This window comes from Aplidium turbinatum, chromosome 8 (assembly GCF_918807975.1).
Source record: "Aplidium turbinatum chromosome 8, kaAplTurb1.1, whole genome shotgun sequence".
NCBI classification, from domain to species: Eukaryota; Metazoa; Chordata; class Ascidiacea; order Aplousobranchia; family Polyclinidae; genus Aplidium; species Aplidium turbinatum.
In genome coordinates, this window is record NC_137479.1 from 9,472,161 (window position 1) to 9,492,583 (window position 20,423).

The following is a 20,423-nucleotide window of genomic DNA, read 5'->3' on the forward strand; positions in this document are numbered from 1 at the left end:
TACCGTTTGGTGTTAGAACTAGAAGCATAGATTGATTCTATAAATACAGAAAGAAACAATACGTAGCAAAGTTAAAAAGACTGTAGTAGTAGTCTACTTTGGAGAAGATAGACATTTTTGTTTTTATTTCCTCCTGTTTTCTATCAACTTTACCATTGTACCGTAGTTTTTCGTTTTGACATGTATAATACAAAAATCTATTTCGTTTAACTGCCTTCTTGAAACAAAACCCATGAGAATCTCCAAACTTAGAACACAAGTGTCGTCTAATGAATGCTGTCAAACGTGAAGAAGTTTCCTCTTGGGAGAAGTGTGAATCGTTTATTGCTTTCTGATTGGTCAATTCTGCCTAACGACAGCTTAGGTTTGACAAATACGAGTCAGGCAATAGTCTCATTGGTTTAATGCGAACCGAAAATCAAATTATTTCAGCAAGTAACGTAATATTTTGCATGTCTTGATAAAGCGTTGGAAAGTTAATGATGGAATTGTGATGGAATGATGGAAGATTGTTTTCCATCCCATCATCAAGATCGTCCATTCCTTTCCATCCTTGATATTTTCCATCTTCTATCCCAATATCTGTCTTCCATCCCATTGTCTGCATTCAACCTCGCATTCGTTTTTTTGCTACGGTACCACACGTTTTGACTTTGAAGTACTGTAGCTCCTCGCGCGCGGGAAGATAAGCAGTGTGTGACTGTGAGAGTGCGTGTCGTGCGCATCTCAGTAGTAATTCACATTCCAGAGAAAGCCATGCGATCAGCGGCTGTTTTGCGGCAAGAGTAACGTACGCTTTTTTTCACTTTTGGCATTCTTTAAGTCCGTTTAAATGATCTAAATCTCTTTCGCAAAGTATTTTATCTTTGAAACACCACTTGTAATAGCCATTATTGTTGCCCCTCAACCATAAATTTATGGGGGCGCTGCCCCCCGGCTCTCCGGGAGTCGGCACGTATGCCTAGAACTATGGTTCCTTTTCACTCAAATACAAGCTTTCCTTTTTCATTTGCAGGTTTCTCAACAAAAAAGAAAACTGAGTTAGTAACCTCACAGTTGCTCATTGTCCACAACATGGTACATGTCATGTAGGACATAGGTTGAATCTATCTTGTGACGTTTCATGGGACCTTTGTTTGATTCAGCTTCAAAGAACTTTTTTGGAAAGCTTAATTCAAACTTGAAGTAGTTTATACAACGACTGTGTTTTTGCTGTTTTCAACTCTGATTTACCCCACATTTTAATTGTACTTTATGTTCGCCACTGACTAGTTAGACGTATGGTTATTTCATTGTCTTCTTGTCAATAACAAAACTTAAACTGTGTATATATGTATTATTGTTTTTTGTCTCTTCTGTTTTTTTTTTGTTTTTTTTTATAAAAGAAATAATTGCTTGATGTTGTCCTAGTAAGGACAAACTAAAACCATTAATATATAATAATACTTCATTCCACATTTTCTAAATGAAGATAAATTTTTCAGTCCTGTTGAATATCGAAAATGTCTCTTGGTGATATTTGTGAACCCAAAAAGATATGTGATATATGGCCACATTTGCTGCATCTTTGCTGCACAACAGTCTGCTTTGGTTCATGGACAGTTGGACACTAAGTCAAATTTCTGTACCAAGATTGAAGAATGTTTCTTTTAACTTTTTATATATTTTTAGGCTTTTAAGGTTGTCATAGAAGATGTTTAAGAAGTCTAATAAACTTAATATTCGTAAACGTCGAGATACGGAAGAAGATAATGTTGATACTGAAGATAGCAATGTGTATGATGCAACACCAAAGCTACCTCAAAACATAACAAACAATATCAAAGTAAAAAAGGACAAACCAAAAAAGAGCAAAGACACAAAGAAAGCCTCTCTTCTCAGTTTTGATGATGCAGAAGAAGAAGAAAGTGTTCTTACTTTGAAAAAGTCTTCTCGAAGCAAGAGGATTGTAAAGCAGATTAAAAAACGATCGCAGGAAGAGAAGGAAGCAAAAGTCACTCCTACTCCTGTCAACACTAAAAGCACTGGAACCAGTAAAATAAAAAATAATAATGCAGAGATCAAGCAATCCACAGAAAAGGAATTTCACATTTTTCAGTCTCAAGCAAAAAATAAAAATGGTTCTGGAAATCATGTGGTAGACTCGGCTGGTATGCCACCACTAGATTCACAGTTTGCTGGCTTCAACTCTGGATCGATTCCAACCCCTTCTATGATACATGCTGCCAGAAAGCAGAGAGAGATGTTGAGAAAATTTGGCTCTGAAATTATTTCACAAGAGGATACTCAGAAGTACAAAGACAAAAATCAATCTCGCTTGGTTCGAGATGATGATGATGATTATGGAAGCAGTGATGATGGTGTTATGGAAATGAAAGGAATTCAACAGAAAAAGTCTAACACCTCCAAAAAGTATGTTCCAAATGAGTCTGAGGAGGAAGTTGATTCTGCAGATGAAGCTGCTAATGCTGATGAAGAAGTTAACAGGTGGGAAGAAGAAATAATCAAGAAAGGCATCAATTCACAAACAAATCAAGGTACTTTGCCTGTCAAGCCAAGCACGATCAACGCGCAACAGATGACATCATACAATGCTTACACTAATGCCTTTTATGGTAATCAACTTCAAAATGACAGTCAACAAGCCTATAGGCATGTGGAGGCAAAGGCAGATGTAGACTTTCTAACTATAAGAAAGCGTTTAGAAGCTCATAGTGACTCAATCAAAGAAAGTAATAAGAATCATCATGCAGAAATGGATCGCTTGTTGTATGATGCTGGTGAAAGTGAACATTTGTCAAATCATTTAGGAGATGTGAAATCGATATCACAAGAGTACCAGTTTTATCAAGAATTTCGTGATTACATCAAAGACTTGGTTGGATGTTTGAGAGAACACGTGTCATTAATTAATGGCTTGGAACAAAATGTACACATGCTTTGGAAAAATCAGTCTGATAGATTAATTTCTCGTCGTCGCCAAGATATCCAGGATGAATCATGTCAAACTGCACCAGCCAGTAAAACAACTCAAGATAAAAATTCTGATTCTCAATACGTTCAACGAGTGAGAGAAAGAGAAGCTCGTCGAACACGACGGCGTGCTTCACGTCAGATTAAACAGTCAAGCTCAACCCACTATGATGGTTTTTCTACTGATGATGAAGAAACATCCATGGATATGGCTCAATTCAACACTGATTTTAAACGGATTCAAGATTCATCAGATTCCATGTTTGATGATGCTGTAGAGGATTTTTGTGATGTAAGATTAATTTTACAGAGATTTTCTGATTGGAGAAAATCTCAAAAAGATTCATACAATGATGCATATATTGCACTTTGCATCCCTAAGCTTGTGATTCCTTTCATAAAGTTGAAAACGATGTTGTGGAATCCCCTTTTATCTTCAACTCAACACTATGAAGAAGAAGAATGGTTTAAACTACTGTCAACATTTGGTTTAAAAAACTTTTCTACTGATTGTGAAGACAGCAGTAGCAATGTTTTAGATGACACTAAAGTTATTTCTAGTGTCATTGAAAAGGTTTTGGTTGTTAAGTTGAACAGATTCATTGATGATATCTGGGATCCATTGTCAATGCAACAAACAATTCGATTAACACTGCTCTTGAAGCAGTTGGTTCGTGATTATCCTTTTATGACTGCTGAAAACAGTCAGTGCCAAAGATTATTTCAGTCTGTTTGCAAGAGACTTCAATGTGCGATTGACAATGATATTTTCATTCCATTACTGCCACTTAGCTCTGCTGATAGCCCAGCTCACATGTTTTTGGAAAGGCAAACTTGGGCCTGCATCAAATTGTTTAAAAACACTATGCTTTTTGATGGATTGCTATCATACAAAGTTTTGTGTGAAATGGCATTTGATTCACTGCTTAATCGTTACATCTTGCTTGCTCTTCAGATGTCAGTCATGAATGTTACATGTCTTTATAAGTGTCAAAAAATTACAGACTCTATTCCAAAGTCATGGTTAATCACTTATGATGACTTTTCATCCCATTTGTCTTCTTTAACCCGTTTTCTTGTGCATTTTGCTAAGACCATTCAAGGATCTGATCAGTATGCTAGCAAAACCATGATAAAGCAAATAAAAACTATGCTATTAGTGATGGGCTCTAGAGAGGCACTTGTTAAAATTTGAACTTTTTATTGCTATTTTTTCTGTGTATCCAAAAGCTTATTTAAATCAGTTCAGTAATTTACTGCATTGATTCTGTAGCTATTGTCCTGGAAAACAGTATAAAATGGTTAGAACACCTGATTAGTCGAATAAAAAAATAAAGATCCCAAAATGTAGATACTAAACTCATGTTCAGCATATGTTTCGAAAACTATACTGTCTTTTCTTTATCTTTAGTGCTATAAATGTGCATATAAAGACAGTATAATTTTCGAAACATTTACTAAACATGAGTTTAGTATCTACATTTTGGGGTCTTTATTTTTTGATTCGACCAACAAGACAGTATCAAATATGAGAACAAAATAAGCTGTAGGTTTAATTTTCTATTCCGCTCAGGCCTCAGGGCTACATCTCTTGGTAATAGATAAACACTTTTGATATATATATATAGTTGACATTTACACATTGTGTTAAAAAGACCGTAAAACTTACAGTACCGGTATATAAAAACTTCTTTGTTGCGTTCACCAAATAGTAGCCTATCAAAAATATCTTAAGTATCAAAACTAGAACACATTATTGGTTGCAAAAGCCTTGAAACTCTATGTCTAGGGTCGGGAATGCATGGCTCTCGAGTCATGCATTTTTCGCTCTTTTGATGACCGCATCCAGCTTGCAGATAAATCTAACCTTCTAAAGTTCAAGAGCCAAACGTTTTATCTAAGTTAAATTTTCATTACAATTTAAAACTGAAAATACACTCAAAATACACCAAATGAAATGTTATTTTTCTATGGGGAGCTTTTACAACTCCTCAGCTGCCACTACATCTTAGGTAAGGCCTCTCACAGAAAATACATTTCCTAATATATTATGTACTTTTCATGACTCTTACCTAAAAGGGTTCCCGACCCCTGCTCTATGTTTTATTACCCTACAACGTAAACGTATTTCTTTTGGTTCATTCATGATCTGTTTTAGAAATAGTGTGAGGCAGCTTGTGAAACAAATCAACAACATGACGAATAACACCACATACAAATGTGTAGGCTTTGTAGCTTGGACGTTTAGAAACCTTTTACTGTATCTGCAAGTATGGTATCTAATGATATATAAATGCAAATGTATGTTGAAAATATTGATCGAATATTCAAAATTGTTGTGTTGTTTTGCCATCTGGAGCTTCAACGAAGATTTGCATAAATGGTTTTCTTATGCATCAGCATAAACACTCAAAACATAACCTAAAGCAGTTCATGAAGTTGATTTTACTGTTCATAACAATTTTCAGTTTATTGGATTTCTATGCCAGTTCCTTTATGGTTTTTCAAATGTAGCATCATAGCTGTAGAAGCAAAATGTGGCATTTTTTTCTTTAACACGTGCCGTATGTTTGTACTGTTTTGAACAACACATCGTTTTAGTAATTTCCATATTTTTGTTAATTCAGTGGTCATTTACAAGCATGCAGAGCATTTGTTGAAAAATGTTAACTGATCCGTTTTTAAATATGTAGTTTTTGAAATAACCAATTAGGAATAACACTGAGAGAGCTTTTGTGTTATCTTAAGATTAAATTTGTCATAGTTGAACAAAGTTCACCTAAAAATGTTACCTGTTTAAAAGAAACATAAGTATGTCCAATAAGAACATAACCAGCCAACCTGGAGGGTCTAAATCTGCAAAAAAGAAAAACTATTGGCTCCAACGGCGGTAAATTTTTGGTTTTATTCCTGTATATATCTGTGTTCTGCACTGTGCTTATTTGTGTAGCTGTTTTGTCGTCCACTTGATGATTATGTTTAAAACAAGTGGTTTTCCAGAAACAAATACGCAATTTTTTTCTGAAAAACTAGTGCACTGTTTTCAATTGAGACCCAGGGGAAAGGAAACATAAATGTGGCCTAAACCATCAGATTTTACTTTTAATAACTTAAAATTGTAAAAATCATGAAAATGGTTAGAAAGTATGAACATTTTTTTCTCTGTAGTTTAAAAATAAATTGACCCCAGCTCCATTTGTGTCCGAATCAAACCTTTTCTGATGATAACTGTTTATTAAAGTGGATTTAGTGCTGGGATCTTCAAAATTTAACTTATCAAGAACAGGATAAAATTTTGTGATTAAAGTAATACGGTATAAACATTGATTAAGGCGGTTCACCTGGCATAAATTCAATAACGTGATAGTTTAGTTTGCACCAGAAAAGCTTATCACAAGGTGTTTCAGGTGATAATCCGTATTTGTTCGGATGTTTCATTAATCAGACACGACTGACTTCTTCTGAAGGCTAGCTTAGTTATTGACTACTGGTACTTGTCTAAAAATTGGTATACAATTACAATACTTTTGTTTCGAAATTGAGTTTCATTATTCATGTTTACAGCAATATAGTTCTGTGTTGCGGAATGGCCCGTTTCGGTGAGTCCGATTCCCTATTCAGTGATTTTTTGAATTTTTTTGTAAAATTATCGGGTACCGTAGCCTAATTATCATTGCCGTTTTAGGGTTAGGGGTTAGAGGTTAGGGGTCAGGAGTTAGGAACTCACCGAAGCGGACTCACCAAATCGGACTCACCGAATAGTAGCAGACCCCTGTGTTGTGCCACACAAGACAGGTTGCCTCACCTAGCCCCCTGAAGTCAGCTGTCTCTGATTGAGGAAATGCCAAAATAAATGCAGACTATCTCTTGAAACATTTTGTGGTACTTTTGTTATACCAGAAAAGTGTATCATGTTTATAAAGAGTTCAACTGTTTTGGCTAATGTCACAGTTAATGCAAAGTTAACCAATTCTTGTGGAACAGAAGTATTGTTATCACCACACTATTCTCATTTTTTAAATAAGGAAAAGGAAACAGAGTCAGACATAATTGAAATCAGACACAGCTGATGCAAATAAATAAATAAAAATAAAATAATAAAATGGTTGGCTGAAACGAGTAGACTTCTTGCACTTAGGATTATAGTTGCTGGCAACAGTTAAACTGTTGTTTAACATCTACCATGGCAAAATGTGGACCAAGGTGCAAGAATGCAATGCAATTTTGCGTGTGATTTAACATTGGTACTCTGCTACTCTTGTATAGCAGTGTGGGTTATATTGGTACAACAATTGCAACTTGCTTTTTGTGCAAGCACGTATAAGCAATCTCCAAAACAAAACCTTATCATTTCTAAGTAACTTGTAAATTAGTAAACACACTATCAAAAAAGCGCTTATCACAATAAGATGTAAAAGTCAGTTGAATTTGTTTCATAAATTTGTTTTTTTGAGCAGAAATTTTGGAATTAACACTAACAGCCAGCAAAATATGCAAGGTCTATTAGGCAAATTTTTATTCTACTTCTGTTCTTGTTATAATTTTTATGGTTACGATCGTCATATCTAGTAGTAGTATGAAATTATGAGTAAGATATCTGAATTAAATAAAGAACAAGTCAAATATGCATTGATAATTGTGACCACTCCTTTGTGTTGTTCACAGATTGTTTCGGCAAGGCCCTCAAATTGTGTCTGCAGCACAACCACAGATCAATGTTGGTCCTCATGCCACCACGTCGCCATTTTGTCCTTACAAGGCATGGAGGAATTACTTCCCTGTAGAAGAGTACTCTCCTGGGTCAACGACAGTGAAAATAATTCAGGTGAAGAGCAATCCCCTCATTATTAATCTTTTTATCCAAATGGCCAACTTTTATCTAACAGTCATTGAAGATTTACCATTTTTCTGTTGATTTCCATAATTTTAGAGCGCTGTAAAATGTGAGGCACTGAATAGTGCTAATGTTATTCTAGTTAGTAATTAGCATCTAACCATCTCGATAAGATAATACAGTGGTTCCCAACCGGGGAGGAATTCCTCCCTAGGGAGGAATTTCATGAGTTCAGGGGAGGAATTTCAGTTTTTGCCCGTTCGTGTGTAAGAGCTACCTTTAATAAGTTAATAGCTGTTTATTTGCTAATAAATTTCATACAAATATTACCCTAAAAGTGTTTCCAGAAAGCGCTATAATCCATTATTTTAGTGTAATTTTGCAAAAAAATTTCCGGGGGAGCATACCCCCGGACCCCCCTAGAATACGCGTGCCTTTGGCACGCTTTAACCTCCCACCAGTTTTATTGCTTCCCTTGCTCAACCCACCAGGATATGCCACTGCACATGAGGTAGCGATGTCTTTAACTAAACACTTTGTCGTTCTCTTCGATCCATCAAATATTTGCCCCCCCCCAAAAAAACATTTCTAGCTACGCCACTGGCCAACACGCCACTAAAAAACCTTCACATACCTTGGGTTCCGCTTGCGCAGAATGAGGATGATCGACACGATGGTTTTGATAAACCAAACCAAAAACTGGCTTATCCGGTAATTTTATAGACCGCCGGCTGTGCGGTCCCTGAACCCGTTTTTACTTCCAATCGGAATGAGGAAAGAGTCTTAGAACCCTAACATAATGGTGTCTATTACAATCTGGAGGAATTGTAGAGAAACCATTTTAGTTAAAATTCTAGGGTTTCTAAAACTTAGGACTCCCTTTTTTGTTTTTAGTAATATGGGGAGGAATGAATAGTTCCAAAATAGGCAAAGGGAGGAACGCAACAAAAAAGGTTGGGAACCACTGAGATAATACATGTGTGCACTCTGGAGTTAAAGCCATAATGTTATAAAAGACTAAAATATAACTTAATAGGCTACAGTAGTTTGTCTAAGTCATGCTTGAATAAAACTTTGAAATTCTTGAAGCATTTCTGACTGAGATGACCCGATTTTTTATGAAAACTCGGATCTTAAAATGTTTTTGAGGAATAATTGCAAGTTGAATTCAACAAAAGCTTAAAAGTTTTTGTTGGGTAAATATATTTTCAATTACACTCTCTCAATTCTACATATTTTAAAATATTAAAATAGGATCATATGAGTGGTCTGAGTAGTGAGTACTTAATTCTACGGGTCTGCTACTATTCGGTGAGTCCGATTCGGTGAGTTCCTAACCTCTAACCTCAAACCCCTAACCCTAAAACGGCAATGATAATTAGGCTACGGTACCCGATAATTTAAAAAAAAAATTGAAAAAATCCCCCGTTAAGGGATCGGACTCACCGAAAAGGGCCATTCCGTAATTCTACAATGTAGACTTCGAGTAAACATCTTCTTTAAATGCATCGAATTGGAAAGCAGTTGTCTAACAATTTTGTAACTGATGATTTTTTTTTAACTTAAAGTACTTTTCATATGAATTGTTGTACAGTACTACTTTTTCGATACACAATAGGCTACTTCATTTAGTTTGTTCAGATCCAATTGTGCTCAGGTTTTTGAAGTGTACATGGAACATTACTTCAAACAACATGACATCAACTCTGCCACGACAAAAGGTAGCTTGTCAATTGACTGCAAAGACTTGGTAGCACATCCTCATGTGCAAGAGAAAGTTCCACAGTTTCTTCAGCAATTGACGGTTAAGCCAGAACATACGATCAGCTCTTTAGGTTAGATTTAATTTCTTTTCATGCTTTATTTGTAGCAATCATTGGCTGAGTGATCATTCCGATTGATTGAAATGTGGATATTAAGTTTTGTTTTTTAAAAACTTTACATTGTTCCATGCGCTTTAAACATGTTGAAAGTGATGTCAACTTAGTGAATTTACACAAATGAACTGAGGTATACCTCCACTCTCGAATAACAGGTTGATACAACCAACCCATGAATTTAGTTGCCACTCAATTTGTTTTTGTTTTTCACTTTTTTGATCTGTTGTCGTCGTGAGCCTTTAGAGCCGAGGTTCAACTATTTTATTAGGCCTACCCTAGAAGGCATAGGCAAGACGATTTAAGACCAGACTTAGTTGAAAATCTGCAGGTTTCCGATTGATGCAATTTCGTGTGCATGCCAGTAAACATCGTATGTTTAATATATATATATATAATGCTTAGGTGTGGATAGTTATTACAAGCTACGTAAATCTTGAATAAGATTTAACATACAATTTCTCAAAACGTTCCTATGTCCTTACCTATCAAATCATCATCATCTTAATCCATCGTCGGTTTGTTCCCCACTAGTGGGGGTGGCCGATTGTTTCCGCGCAGCAATTGTTTTAATCCCTTTTCTCCATTTCACCCTGTCCCTTGCATCTTCCTCCTTCAGTCCGACTTTTTTAAATTCATCCTTCACTTGTTGTTTCCACGTTCTTCTTGGACGACCGCGTTTCCTCTTCCCATCCACCTTTAGATCTAGTGCCTTTCTAAGAAAACTTCCTTCCTCCCTCCTTATCACATGTCCATACCATCTTACTCCATTTGCCCTTGCCAGTTGGTCTATGGTTTCTCTCATCTCTAGCATATCCAACAATTCTTCAGTCCTTTTTTCCCTTCTCGTTTTCACCCCACACATTGCTCTCACCATTGACCTTTTCGTTCTTCTCAGGATTGCCTGTTCACTCTCTCTCAATACCCATGTCTCGCTACCATATAGCATTGCAGGCCGCACACAGCTCCGATATACTTTTCCTTTCATCCTTAGTGAAAATTTTCTGCCATGCAACATTGCAACAACAAAGGAAAAACAAAATCAATTCGAAACTAGCGTTTTCAAATCTTTCCATGATTGCAACGACTATTGCATTTGCAACGTAATGCATGTTGGAAATTGGTGTTATTGCTTGGAAGTGCCTAAATTCTGTTCAATATTTCAGCATTTATTTGAAAGTTTGCATTTTATTTATCTGTGTTTACATTGCATTTATCTTTTGCAGGGTTAGCTGCTCATCAATATATTATTAGAAAATACCAAGAGCTTGCTAGTCAAACTGGAGGTGGTACAACGAATCAAGTCATTCGGTCTTTAACTGACGTTCCAGTAATAAGGTGTGTTTGTAACTTAACTCTTATACCTCGAGCTCTCGTAATGTAGGCCTATGATTACATTGAAAAGGTGCAGAAAAAAATACTCTTGTTTTTATTGTAACCACAAAGTTATAAAGTTTGTTTTACTGCTGACAGGACAAATTAGCAGGTTTTTGCTATTCTTGAAAAGGTTGCTGCATTAGTGCATTAGGCATTGTAGCTCGTAGGCTTGTTTTCATTTTCACTTTTGCTGGGTGCCACGGTATCTCTTAGGGTTATCTTTTGAATCGTTTGTGTTGCCTGATTGTCTTTTTTTTGGTTGGTAGAATAGGAATTGTCTTACGTTTCGCTCAAACAGGTGACTTTGGAATTTGAATGTGCGAAATCATGTTTTAATTGTTTGCTTTTAAGTGAGGATTGCAAATATCATACAATCGTTATTGGTGAATTGGATGCTGATTGCTGACCAGTGCTAATCACTTTTCTTCTCTGCCTTCAGGGCCAGGTTATTTAACTACGAGCCATTAACTGCATTGAAGAACTTAAAAGCCAGAACATATGGAAAGTTTGTGGCAATAAAAGGCACCTTAGTCAAGGTAAAGCATCGCAAGTGTTGAACAGAGTTGGATCAATTACACAGTTTTCGTTTCAATTACATTACAATTACACCATCAACTTTTTTAATTACATTACAATTACATTTTTCTGAAATCTTCAGATTGCAATTTCAATCACAATTACTTCCAATGGAATAAAATCAATAATGTCCCGATCGAACGAAAATGGATGAAGCCATACTCGAGCTTCGCCCTTGTTTGGGATCATCAGTGGTCGTCCCCCTGTTTCTTAAGCGCGAATCGAACTTCCAACTTGATGGGAGTTGTGGACGTTTCCGACTTGATTGGGAATCGAACCTCCGTCGAGATTGTACCACGGTGTCCAATATGCCGTTCTTAACGAAGTCGGGAACGTCGTTTCTTTGGATCGTGTTGCGACTGATGTCTAGCATGGGCAATTGGGCATGTCTAGCATTTGGTTGCGGGGCATCATTTTTGTTTCATCAGTAAAATGACCTAAAGCATACATTGATGTTACATTACGCAACTGTAACGTTAGCAGCTAAAAATCAATAATTCTGTCTGTTTTTCTAGCAATAGCAATAGGTATTTGTCTTTGATCGAACCCAGTTTTGTTTTGTGAGACAAATCTACTTGTTCATTTTTTGCAAGCAAAAATTGCTTTTTAGTTGTATTTTTAATTCTTTGGGTTTAGGTTAGCAATGTAAAGCCGCTTTGCACTACCATGGCTTTCAAGTGCTCCGCATGCAACCAACTTCAAGCTATCCTTTTGATCAACAACAACTACATGACACCAACATCATGCATCACTGCCAAATGCAAAGGACGGAACTTCGAACCCCAAAGAAATCATCCCCTAACTGAAATCACAGACTGGCAATTGGTTAAACTACAGGTGTGATTTTAATTAGTGTGATCTATGTTTATGATACTTATTTAAACAAGAAAAATGTTTTGAAAAGATTTATGTTTAGCTCCTGAAAGATTTTTTGAAGGTTGTGAATCCTTAATTAACCTGTAGCTAATTGCTCTAGGCTGATGCTGAGCTGCGTCGGAGTCTGCCTCGCTTTCTGACCTAGTCTTATTCTGAAACGATCCCTGCTCCATATCTAGAAAGCTAAAACCTCAATTGCTAAGGGTCTTATTGCTAAGCTGATCCCTTAGCAATGGAGGTTTTAGCTTAATTAACGTGCGTTTGTATTTTAAGGTCTCTGCAGTCTGCACGCATACAAAATTGTCAGAATTAAGCAAAGAAGGTTTCTCAAAATGAAATTATCACACTGCCTAATCTGTTTACTAGTTTGCTGCATGTTATTACCAAAGTACTTCTTCTTCAACACATCGAAGGCAGATGTAATGCAATACATTGAATTCTGTTTACTGCAATCCACTAGGAGTCTGCAACTGATGAGCAGAGGGAAACAGGAAGGATGCCACGAACTATTGAAGTGGAACTTGCCAGGGACTTAACAGATGCCGCTTCCCCTGGAGATGTGGTTACGATTACAGGTATGGTGGTTACGATTACATATACTCCATGATTCGTATGATTGTAAGTATGGTGGCACGATTACATGTATTATGGTTATGATTGCTTGAATGGTGGTTACGTTTACAGGTATAGTGGGGTCTGCTACTATTCGGTGAGTCCGATTCGGTGAGTCCGATTCGGTGAGTCTGATTCGGTGAGTTCCTAACTTCTAACCCCTAACCTTAACCCCTAACACCTAACCCTAAAACGGCAATGATAATTAGGCTACGGTACCCCATAATTTAAAAAAAAAATTTAAAAAATCCCCCGTTAAGGGATCGGACTCACCGAATCGGACTAACCGAATCGGACTCACCGAAACGGGCCATTCCGGTATAGTGATAGCTATTTTTTTTTGCGATTTGCACAATTAACACTCGTCGCAGCTAGACTTTACATCGGGGTTGCTAAAACAGAACTGTTGTCGACTGTGCAAAGAGTAATATCGGCAACGATTGTTAAGCCACTTGCCTTTTGTCAGCACCGCGCGAATTCTGATCACGTTGCATCTATTGATATACATTGCATGATGGGAAGTATAGCGTGGAATCCACGTTGATGTGGTTAGCGAAAGGAACACATTCATTGTAGGAATGGGTGCTCTGTTACTCGACTGCTAATTTTTGTACTGAGGACGTGAATGTGTTAGCGTCACGTGTCCAAGCCTAGTGCAGTCTTTTGGTTTGTTTTGTTTATTTTTAGTGACGTTTGTCGCATTCATTAGCTGGTAGCTGACAGCTGATGCAAAATTCTCACAAGTTTTTTTTTACTTTTTCAAGGGATAATAAAAGTCAAAAAATCTGAGGATGGCCGCTGGAAAGTAAAAGATAAATCTATGTTTCTTCTTTACATTGAAGGCAATCATGTCAGCAACAGCAGATGTTCCTCTATGAAAGGTATCTCACGTTTAACGCTTCTATTTTATGGTTGCAAGAATATTTTTCTTTCAAGAGGTAGCTTTAAGCTGTGAACATATCAATATGTGGTCGTCGTCGTATTCAGGCTTAAGCCTAGTGGTTAAAGATGTAGAATAAGTGGACACGAAGACAAAGAAGCTAATCTTCGTGTTCATTTTCAAGCTGTATATGATGTGCAAGATGTCACCATTGTTTCCTGTTAGTTTGGGTGTTTAGTAGTTTTATATCGCTCTTAAGTGGTTTTCATTAGATCGTTTGAACTGTAGAATCCATTGACTAAGAAAGTCTCTTCTAAAGCTTAATTGTGGCGGTTTTGCATACGTGCTTGTGAATCATTGGTGCAGCCCTAGACTCTATTCACTAAGGTTGCAGTGTAACACACATGATAAATCTCTTTATTTCATCTCGTTTCCTTACTTTTAACAAGTCATTATCGCTTTTTGGATTTAATTTTGAGAAAAAAAGTCATCTGCTGAATAATAATTTGTTTTGCTTCGTCAGATTGCAGAAGCAACTCGGCTGAGCAATTACTGGACTTCAGCGCACGAGACATGGCCGGGATCCAGGAAATAGCAAAGCAAGACGACGTGTTCTCGTTACTAGTTTGTTCACTGTGTCCCACTATTTACGGACAAGATATGGTAAAGGTAAAGACCGAAAGAAGAACTTGTAATAGATTAACATTGAACTCAGCTTACGTTAATTTGGCTTAGCCGATGCTGCTTTTCCGTTTCTTCACTGTGTCCAACTGTTCTTAAAAGCATGGTGCATACGTGCAGTGCTGGTACCGGTATTGCGTATTTGTGGCCTAGCCTGCACCACTCACTATGACCTGCCGTAAACTGTTTTTAGAAAATCATTATAAGTCGAAGGCATTTACGTTTTATCTTCAATTATTCTGAAAAGCCACATATGCGAGTATTGCCTATTGTATGTTGAACGAAAACAAAAGACAGAACAACATGGAGGCAGTTCATATGGGAGATCACAGCTGATCAAACATGATCAATCTGTTTAAGAAGAAGAATGTTGAACGTCTTTGCGTATAAAAACCACTACGTCATTCTTCATCCGCTGGCTATAATTTGATGTCTTTACATCATGTTCTATCACCACAGGCTGGGTTGTTACTGAGTCTTTTCGGAGGAGTTCAGAATCAGGACGATGAGAAAGACAGGGTTCCGATCCGTGGTAATTCTCATGTTCTTCTCGTTGGGGATCCAGGACTAGGAAAGAGTCAGCTCCTCCAGGCAGTGAGCAGGCTGGCTCCCCGTGGTGTCTACGTGTGTGGGAACACATCGTCAAACAGTGGCTTGACTGTCACCTTGTCCAGGTTGGTAAATGGTCATCCAATGCTGTTTTTCACAATGGCCATCAGGCTTTCATCGTGATGTGTATTAAAGCAATGCAATAATATATCTTGTAATCATGTACATATAAACCTTGTTACTTAACGTAACAAACAGTTTACCAGCCTCATTTTTTAATCATAAATTAGTTATCAAGGCTCTTGACATGATCATACTGAGGATGCTGTGATAGCGAAATTGATTTATGATTAAAAAACGATGCTGGTAAACTGTTTGTTGCATTGAGTAACAAGGCTTATGAGTTATACCAATGATACGAGACAGTCAACCGCTTCAAGTGGACAGTTTGCTGGGTTGGTTCAGAAAAACAGAAAAGTTTTGTTATTTAATTACTCAGTTTGTAATCATACACCTAGCTACTTGCAAGAAAATATTAGAGGTTGATTAGGGAATCGTCTTTAACCTCACTTCCGCTTCCAGTGGGGTCACTTATTCGGATCGCATATTTTAAATCAGACTGATCCAAGTTATCAGTTAGGTTGATCAAACCTCAATTGTGTGATTTTAACCGTCACTTATTTGGAAAACGTGATTATTTGGTGTAATTGTTCACTGGATTGGGAAGATAGTTATATTAAAGAGTTACACCAATTTATGAAAATAACAAATTTAACTTACACCAACAATAAATGTATGGTGGAAAAGAAAACTGAAATTCTTCACGGTTGTAGTTCAGGTGATTCTTTCAGTGAACAGGGCTTCATATTTTTTATCATATTAACTTTTGTTTAAAATTATTGTAAATTACAAATTGCGCTATACTTTTTGTCCACTTTATACAACAGCCACAAATATGACTCATACTTTAAAATGCTTCAGGAGTAGTTTACTACAACGCAATGTTCAGAGATCTAACCAATGGCGACACTTCTCTCGAAGCTGGCGCGCTCGTATTGGCTGATCAAGGGGTGTGTTGCATTGACGAGTTTGACAAGATGAGCAATCAGCACCAAGCTTTGCTGGAAGCGATGGAACAGCAAAGCATCAGCATTGCTAAAGCTGGCATAGTTTGCAGTATGCCTGCCAGGTAAAGATAATCTTTGAATCTTTTTTTTAGCAATTATACTTGTAACCAGACCAACGCGATACTATGCTGCTGTTGTTGTTGTAAACAACCAAACATACTGTATATGTTTTCTTCAAATTTATCGCTTTGATATTGAATAAGAACACCTGGTAGCTTTGCAAGATAAACCTCTCCATATCTACTTCACTAGTGTTGCAAGCTGAATATTTACTGTACAATGCAAAGATTCTTGCTATGTTTCAAAATGCCCTTTCAAACATTATCGTTTTGCTTTTGTGTGACACTTTTTCTTCTACTCTTCTATTAATCAGATATGACCGCAAAGCCACGAAATTAATGATGTGCTTCTACCTTTGCCGTATTTTCTACTCAAGGTGCTCCATTGTAGCCGCTGCCAACCCAACAGGAGGCCACTACAACAAAGCAAAGACTGTTTCCGAAAATCTTCGAATGGGAGGCGCGCTGCTCTCTCGCTTCGATCTTGTTTATATTTTACTGGACACGCCTAACGAACAACGGGACAAGTAGGGTGGATATTCATGATCATTTTTTATGAAAGACAACGTATGAGAACGCAGAAAGTGTTGTAAAATGCAAAGAAATCTATGTGGCCTTGTGTCATGTTCTTGTAATAGCCTAATATCTAGGCCTACTCATTTCGGTTATGTTGGGTCTATTTGCGAAGATATGTTGACAGAACATTTTCAGCAGCGACTTTCACATTTACGCAAAATTTCATTTTGGTGTTACTGTTTTGTGAATGGAAAATTTTATTTGGGCCACTCCCTGGGGCCGCTGCCAAAGTCAAAATCAAGCTCTTTTTCTTTGTTTTGCATTTAGCACAACACTTGAAAAAAATTGCTTTTTTAAATTCCTGAATACAGCTCCAAACATCTTACTGTATGGATTTGATTACCACACTTTGGAAGCTTCCCAAAGCTGTTAAAAGTTACTCTCGTTGTTATTCGGCAAAGACGCCACAAGCTGGTTGTGATATCAGTGCACCTTTGAATGATCACGTGCGCCACCACGAATAATTTTTCAGATTATTGTCTGACCACGTGATGGCGATGCACACTGGTAAAACGAAAAACGTTGACAAAGCAAAGGAACTGGCAGCGGCATACGATGCTGAACCAGCTATTGAGCAGGTAGAGACTTTGTTTGTTTTGGTTTTGCTTTAATGGTATGATAAATCTCTTTGATATGAAAGTAAATCGTTTAACAAACATACAGCATGAAGTGGCGAAGTACCGTAGAGAAATCACATCGAAACTTTGCTTTATTCCATGTCCTCTTATAATAGTTTTATTTTTAAAAAAGACAAAAAACAGTTCTGTTCAATTTAGAAGACGGCACTTGGTCATAAAAATGCTATGAGCGAATATTTCCATACCCTCTCAAGTCGCACCGGTTTATTATTATATCTCCTCCATGGCATGGTGATGTGGTGCTTGGTTAATATCCATAAGATATAATGCATTGTCTCAGGGCATAGGATTCATTAATTCTACATTACAAGCATATTCTTTCCAAAAGATCAACATTTACCCAACGTTGTTGTATGTATCAATAACGTGTTTAAATAATAATCTTATTTGAATCAGGGATCACTGAAGGACAAGTTGATAAACTATGCAAGACGAGAAGATTGTGACCCTGTTCCTCATTACCTTATATGGAAATACATCGCTTACGCCAGAAAGAACGTGAAACAAGTCACTTTGAGCAAAGAAGCTTGCGAAGTATGATGAAGTTACATCAATTTATGTTTTTGTCTATGTATTCTTTCTGTGGTATAGTACTTAAAACGAGGTAGCAATTTCTTACGCGATTTTGTTTTCTAAGTTTGCTTCATGCATACAGATTTTTGTTACAATGCACAAAATACTGCATTATTACCAGTAAGATAAGCATCACTGATAACTCACAAGTAGGAAAGTGTTAAGAAAGTGACAAACGTTTCTTCAATCCTGCACAATGTAATGGGGCGATGTCAAGTTAGTTTCTGCGCAATCATATTCCGTCCAATGTTTATTTTTCCAAGGTTTGTTATGTCAAGGCTTGTTAAAACCTTTGTTAGGTTTTGAAAAGTTTCTATCTTGAATTGCGTCAACGAGGCCACACATCGGACAGCACACCGATCACCACAAGACAACTGGAGTCTTTGCGAAGGCTGACTCAAGCAAGAGCAAAGGTAGAGTTAAGGTAAGCAATTTAACTCTGTTGCCTAACGCTCAATCATAATTAGGCTCTTCCCTTGTTATTACTTGCCCATGTTGGTTCCTAACCCGCAGTTCATTATGAGTTGTGCTCACTTTTACAGCAAACATGAGTCATTTTATACCAAGTGATAAAAAAAAACAAAAAAAAAGCACCTTGAAACTTTAAATTGTTTTTTGGTGAACTTATAGAGCTCACCAGCCTGAGGTAAAAACCATAAGAAGTTGGAAAAGGTTGACCAAGTCGTGACAATTGAATTTAGTCAATATGTTGGCTAAATTTTCCAAACAATTACAATATAGCTTTGAATTCCTTTCCTTAGAACGACCAGCATGTGTTTTAAAATTCGGAAAATTTGAGCCTTGAATCGATAACACAGTCTGTTCACATAGCACACACCTGTGTTGTTGTGACTGCAAGACACAACATGAGCGGATCTTGCTAAGCCTTCAATATTTCGCCATCGTCCATTCATAGCGACTGCACGTGCTTACTTATCATTGACACTTTAGTTGAAACCATTTTTTGGAACAGAAAACTGTACGAAAATATCATAACCAAAATATTTGTACGTTGATGAAACGCCTCACAGACGTATTCATAACGTTGCCCACTGACTTCCTTCTTCAGAACAGTTGCTACTGCAGAAGATGCAGTCGAGGTCGTAGAGATCATGCGTCACAGTTTGTACGACACTTACGCAGACGAATGTGACGCACTGGCGTTTGATAGGTCGTTGCATGGGTCTGGCGTGAGCGTAAGAAGCAAAGTCAAACGTCTCCTTGCAGCTTTGATAAAGGTAGGCGTGTGTTGGGAAAGTTGGTGTAGTGACGTCATTGCAAAAACGACATTTTTTGTTTCATAACGTAGTGTAAACGTACCTTATGAACTTTATTGATTTAACAACGACACATCGATGAAAAGTTTAATTAAATTTTTGCTCAGAGATTCAGAGTTTACATTATCTTCATCTCAATATTTGTGAATGCAAATGGATATATCGTTGAGGTAAAACCAAACTGGGTTATGTCCACTTTTAGTTTTATTGCAGTGTCTCGGTTTTTGAGCGTAGTTCTTTCCAGCACTCCAGGTTTGCAAAACAAGGTTGCAAGTATTGTGGCACTTACATGGTTGTGAGTATTGTGGCACTGGTTGGTTTGATCCATTTGAGATATCAAAAACATTCAAACCATTTTTTTTGCGGTTGTCTCAGTTTGATGATTTTGGACATAACTCCATTTGGTTTTACCCCAACGATATGTTCTGATCTAGCTCGTGTCATTTTTTTCCTTTTTAAACTTTTATTTTAAACCAAAAAGGAACGATTGGCTCTCACCCAACAAATCACGGCACGGCCAGCTTATTTGAAGATGACGATTCTAGAACATTCCATCGGAATGTTGTCTTTTTATTTAACGATGTTGTCGCGAAATATTGAGACAAAAATTACGCCTATTTAAAAGACATATCCATTTTCTAGGCAGCAAACCAGCCCTTTCTACATTAAGTCAATGACTGCAGACGTTAAAATAAAATACTCACTGATTGTAGCTTTTTTGTACATACTGTAATTGCTTCATGACTGATTTGTATCTCGCAGGCTACAGATCTCCGATCCAGCAATCTATTTCGCTCTAGCGATATTCGCTCTATAGCCCAGAAAGTCGGTATCGATGGAGATATAACCAGCCTTGTGGAGTCTCTCAACAGCAAAGGCTACTTGCTGAAGACGGGCGCTTCTATGTACAAACTACAATCTGTCGAATGACACTTGCC

At 37.2% G+C, this 20,423-nt stretch overlaps 2 protein-coding genes across 2 annotated transcripts; both read left to right on the forward strand.

The window, feature by feature from the left end:
- The first annotated feature begins 1,693 nt into the window (after nt 1-1,693).
- LOC145775966 (PAX3- and PAX7-binding protein 1-like) lies at nt 1,694-5,666 on the forward strand. Its single transcript, XM_082587375.1, has one exon. It carries the CDS (start codon nt 1,694-1,696, stop codon nt 4,166-4,168), a length of 2,475 nt encoding a protein of 824 aa, XP_082443501.1. The 3' UTR covers nt 4,169-5,666.
- LOC145775967 (DNA helicase MCM8-like) lies at nt 4,184-20,423 on the forward strand. Its single transcript, XM_082587376.1, has 17 exons — nt 4,184-5,863; nt 7,639-7,798; nt 9,465-9,642; nt 10,911-11,022; nt 11,501-11,597; nt 12,274-12,474; nt 12,974-13,088; nt 13,890-14,006; nt 14,529-14,674; nt 15,146-15,360; nt 16,245-16,424; nt 16,799-16,948; nt 17,470-17,575; nt 18,032-18,169; nt 18,508-18,632; nt 19,278-19,446; nt 20,248-20,423. The coding sequence occupies exons 1-17, from the start codon at nt 5,787-5,789 to the stop codon at nt 20,413-20,415; spliced, it is 2,454 nt and encodes an 817-aa protein (XP_082443502.1). The 5' UTR covers nt 4,184-5,786; the 3' UTR covers nt 20,416-20,423.

What these genes read in the sequence shown, in the direction of transcription:
- LOC145775966 (XM_082587375.1), top strand. Translation starts at nt 1,694, where the DNA reads ATGTTTAAGAAGTCTAATAAACTTAATATTCGTAAACGTCGAGATACG.
- LOC145775967 (XM_082587376.1), top strand. Translation starts at nt 5,787, where the DNA reads ATGTCCAATAAGAACATAACCAGCCAACCTGGAGGGTCTAAATCTGCA. An exon ending in GGCAATTGGTTAAACTACAG is followed by an intron (nt 12,475 to 12,973) that starts GTGTGATTTTAA and finishes GCAATCCACTAG; the next exon opens with GAGTCTGCAACTGATGAGCA. An exon ending in CTGAACCAGCTATTGAGCAG is followed by an intron (nt 17,576 to 18,031) that starts GTAGAGACTTTG and finishes TATTTGAATCAG; the next exon opens with GGATCACTGAAGGACAAGTT.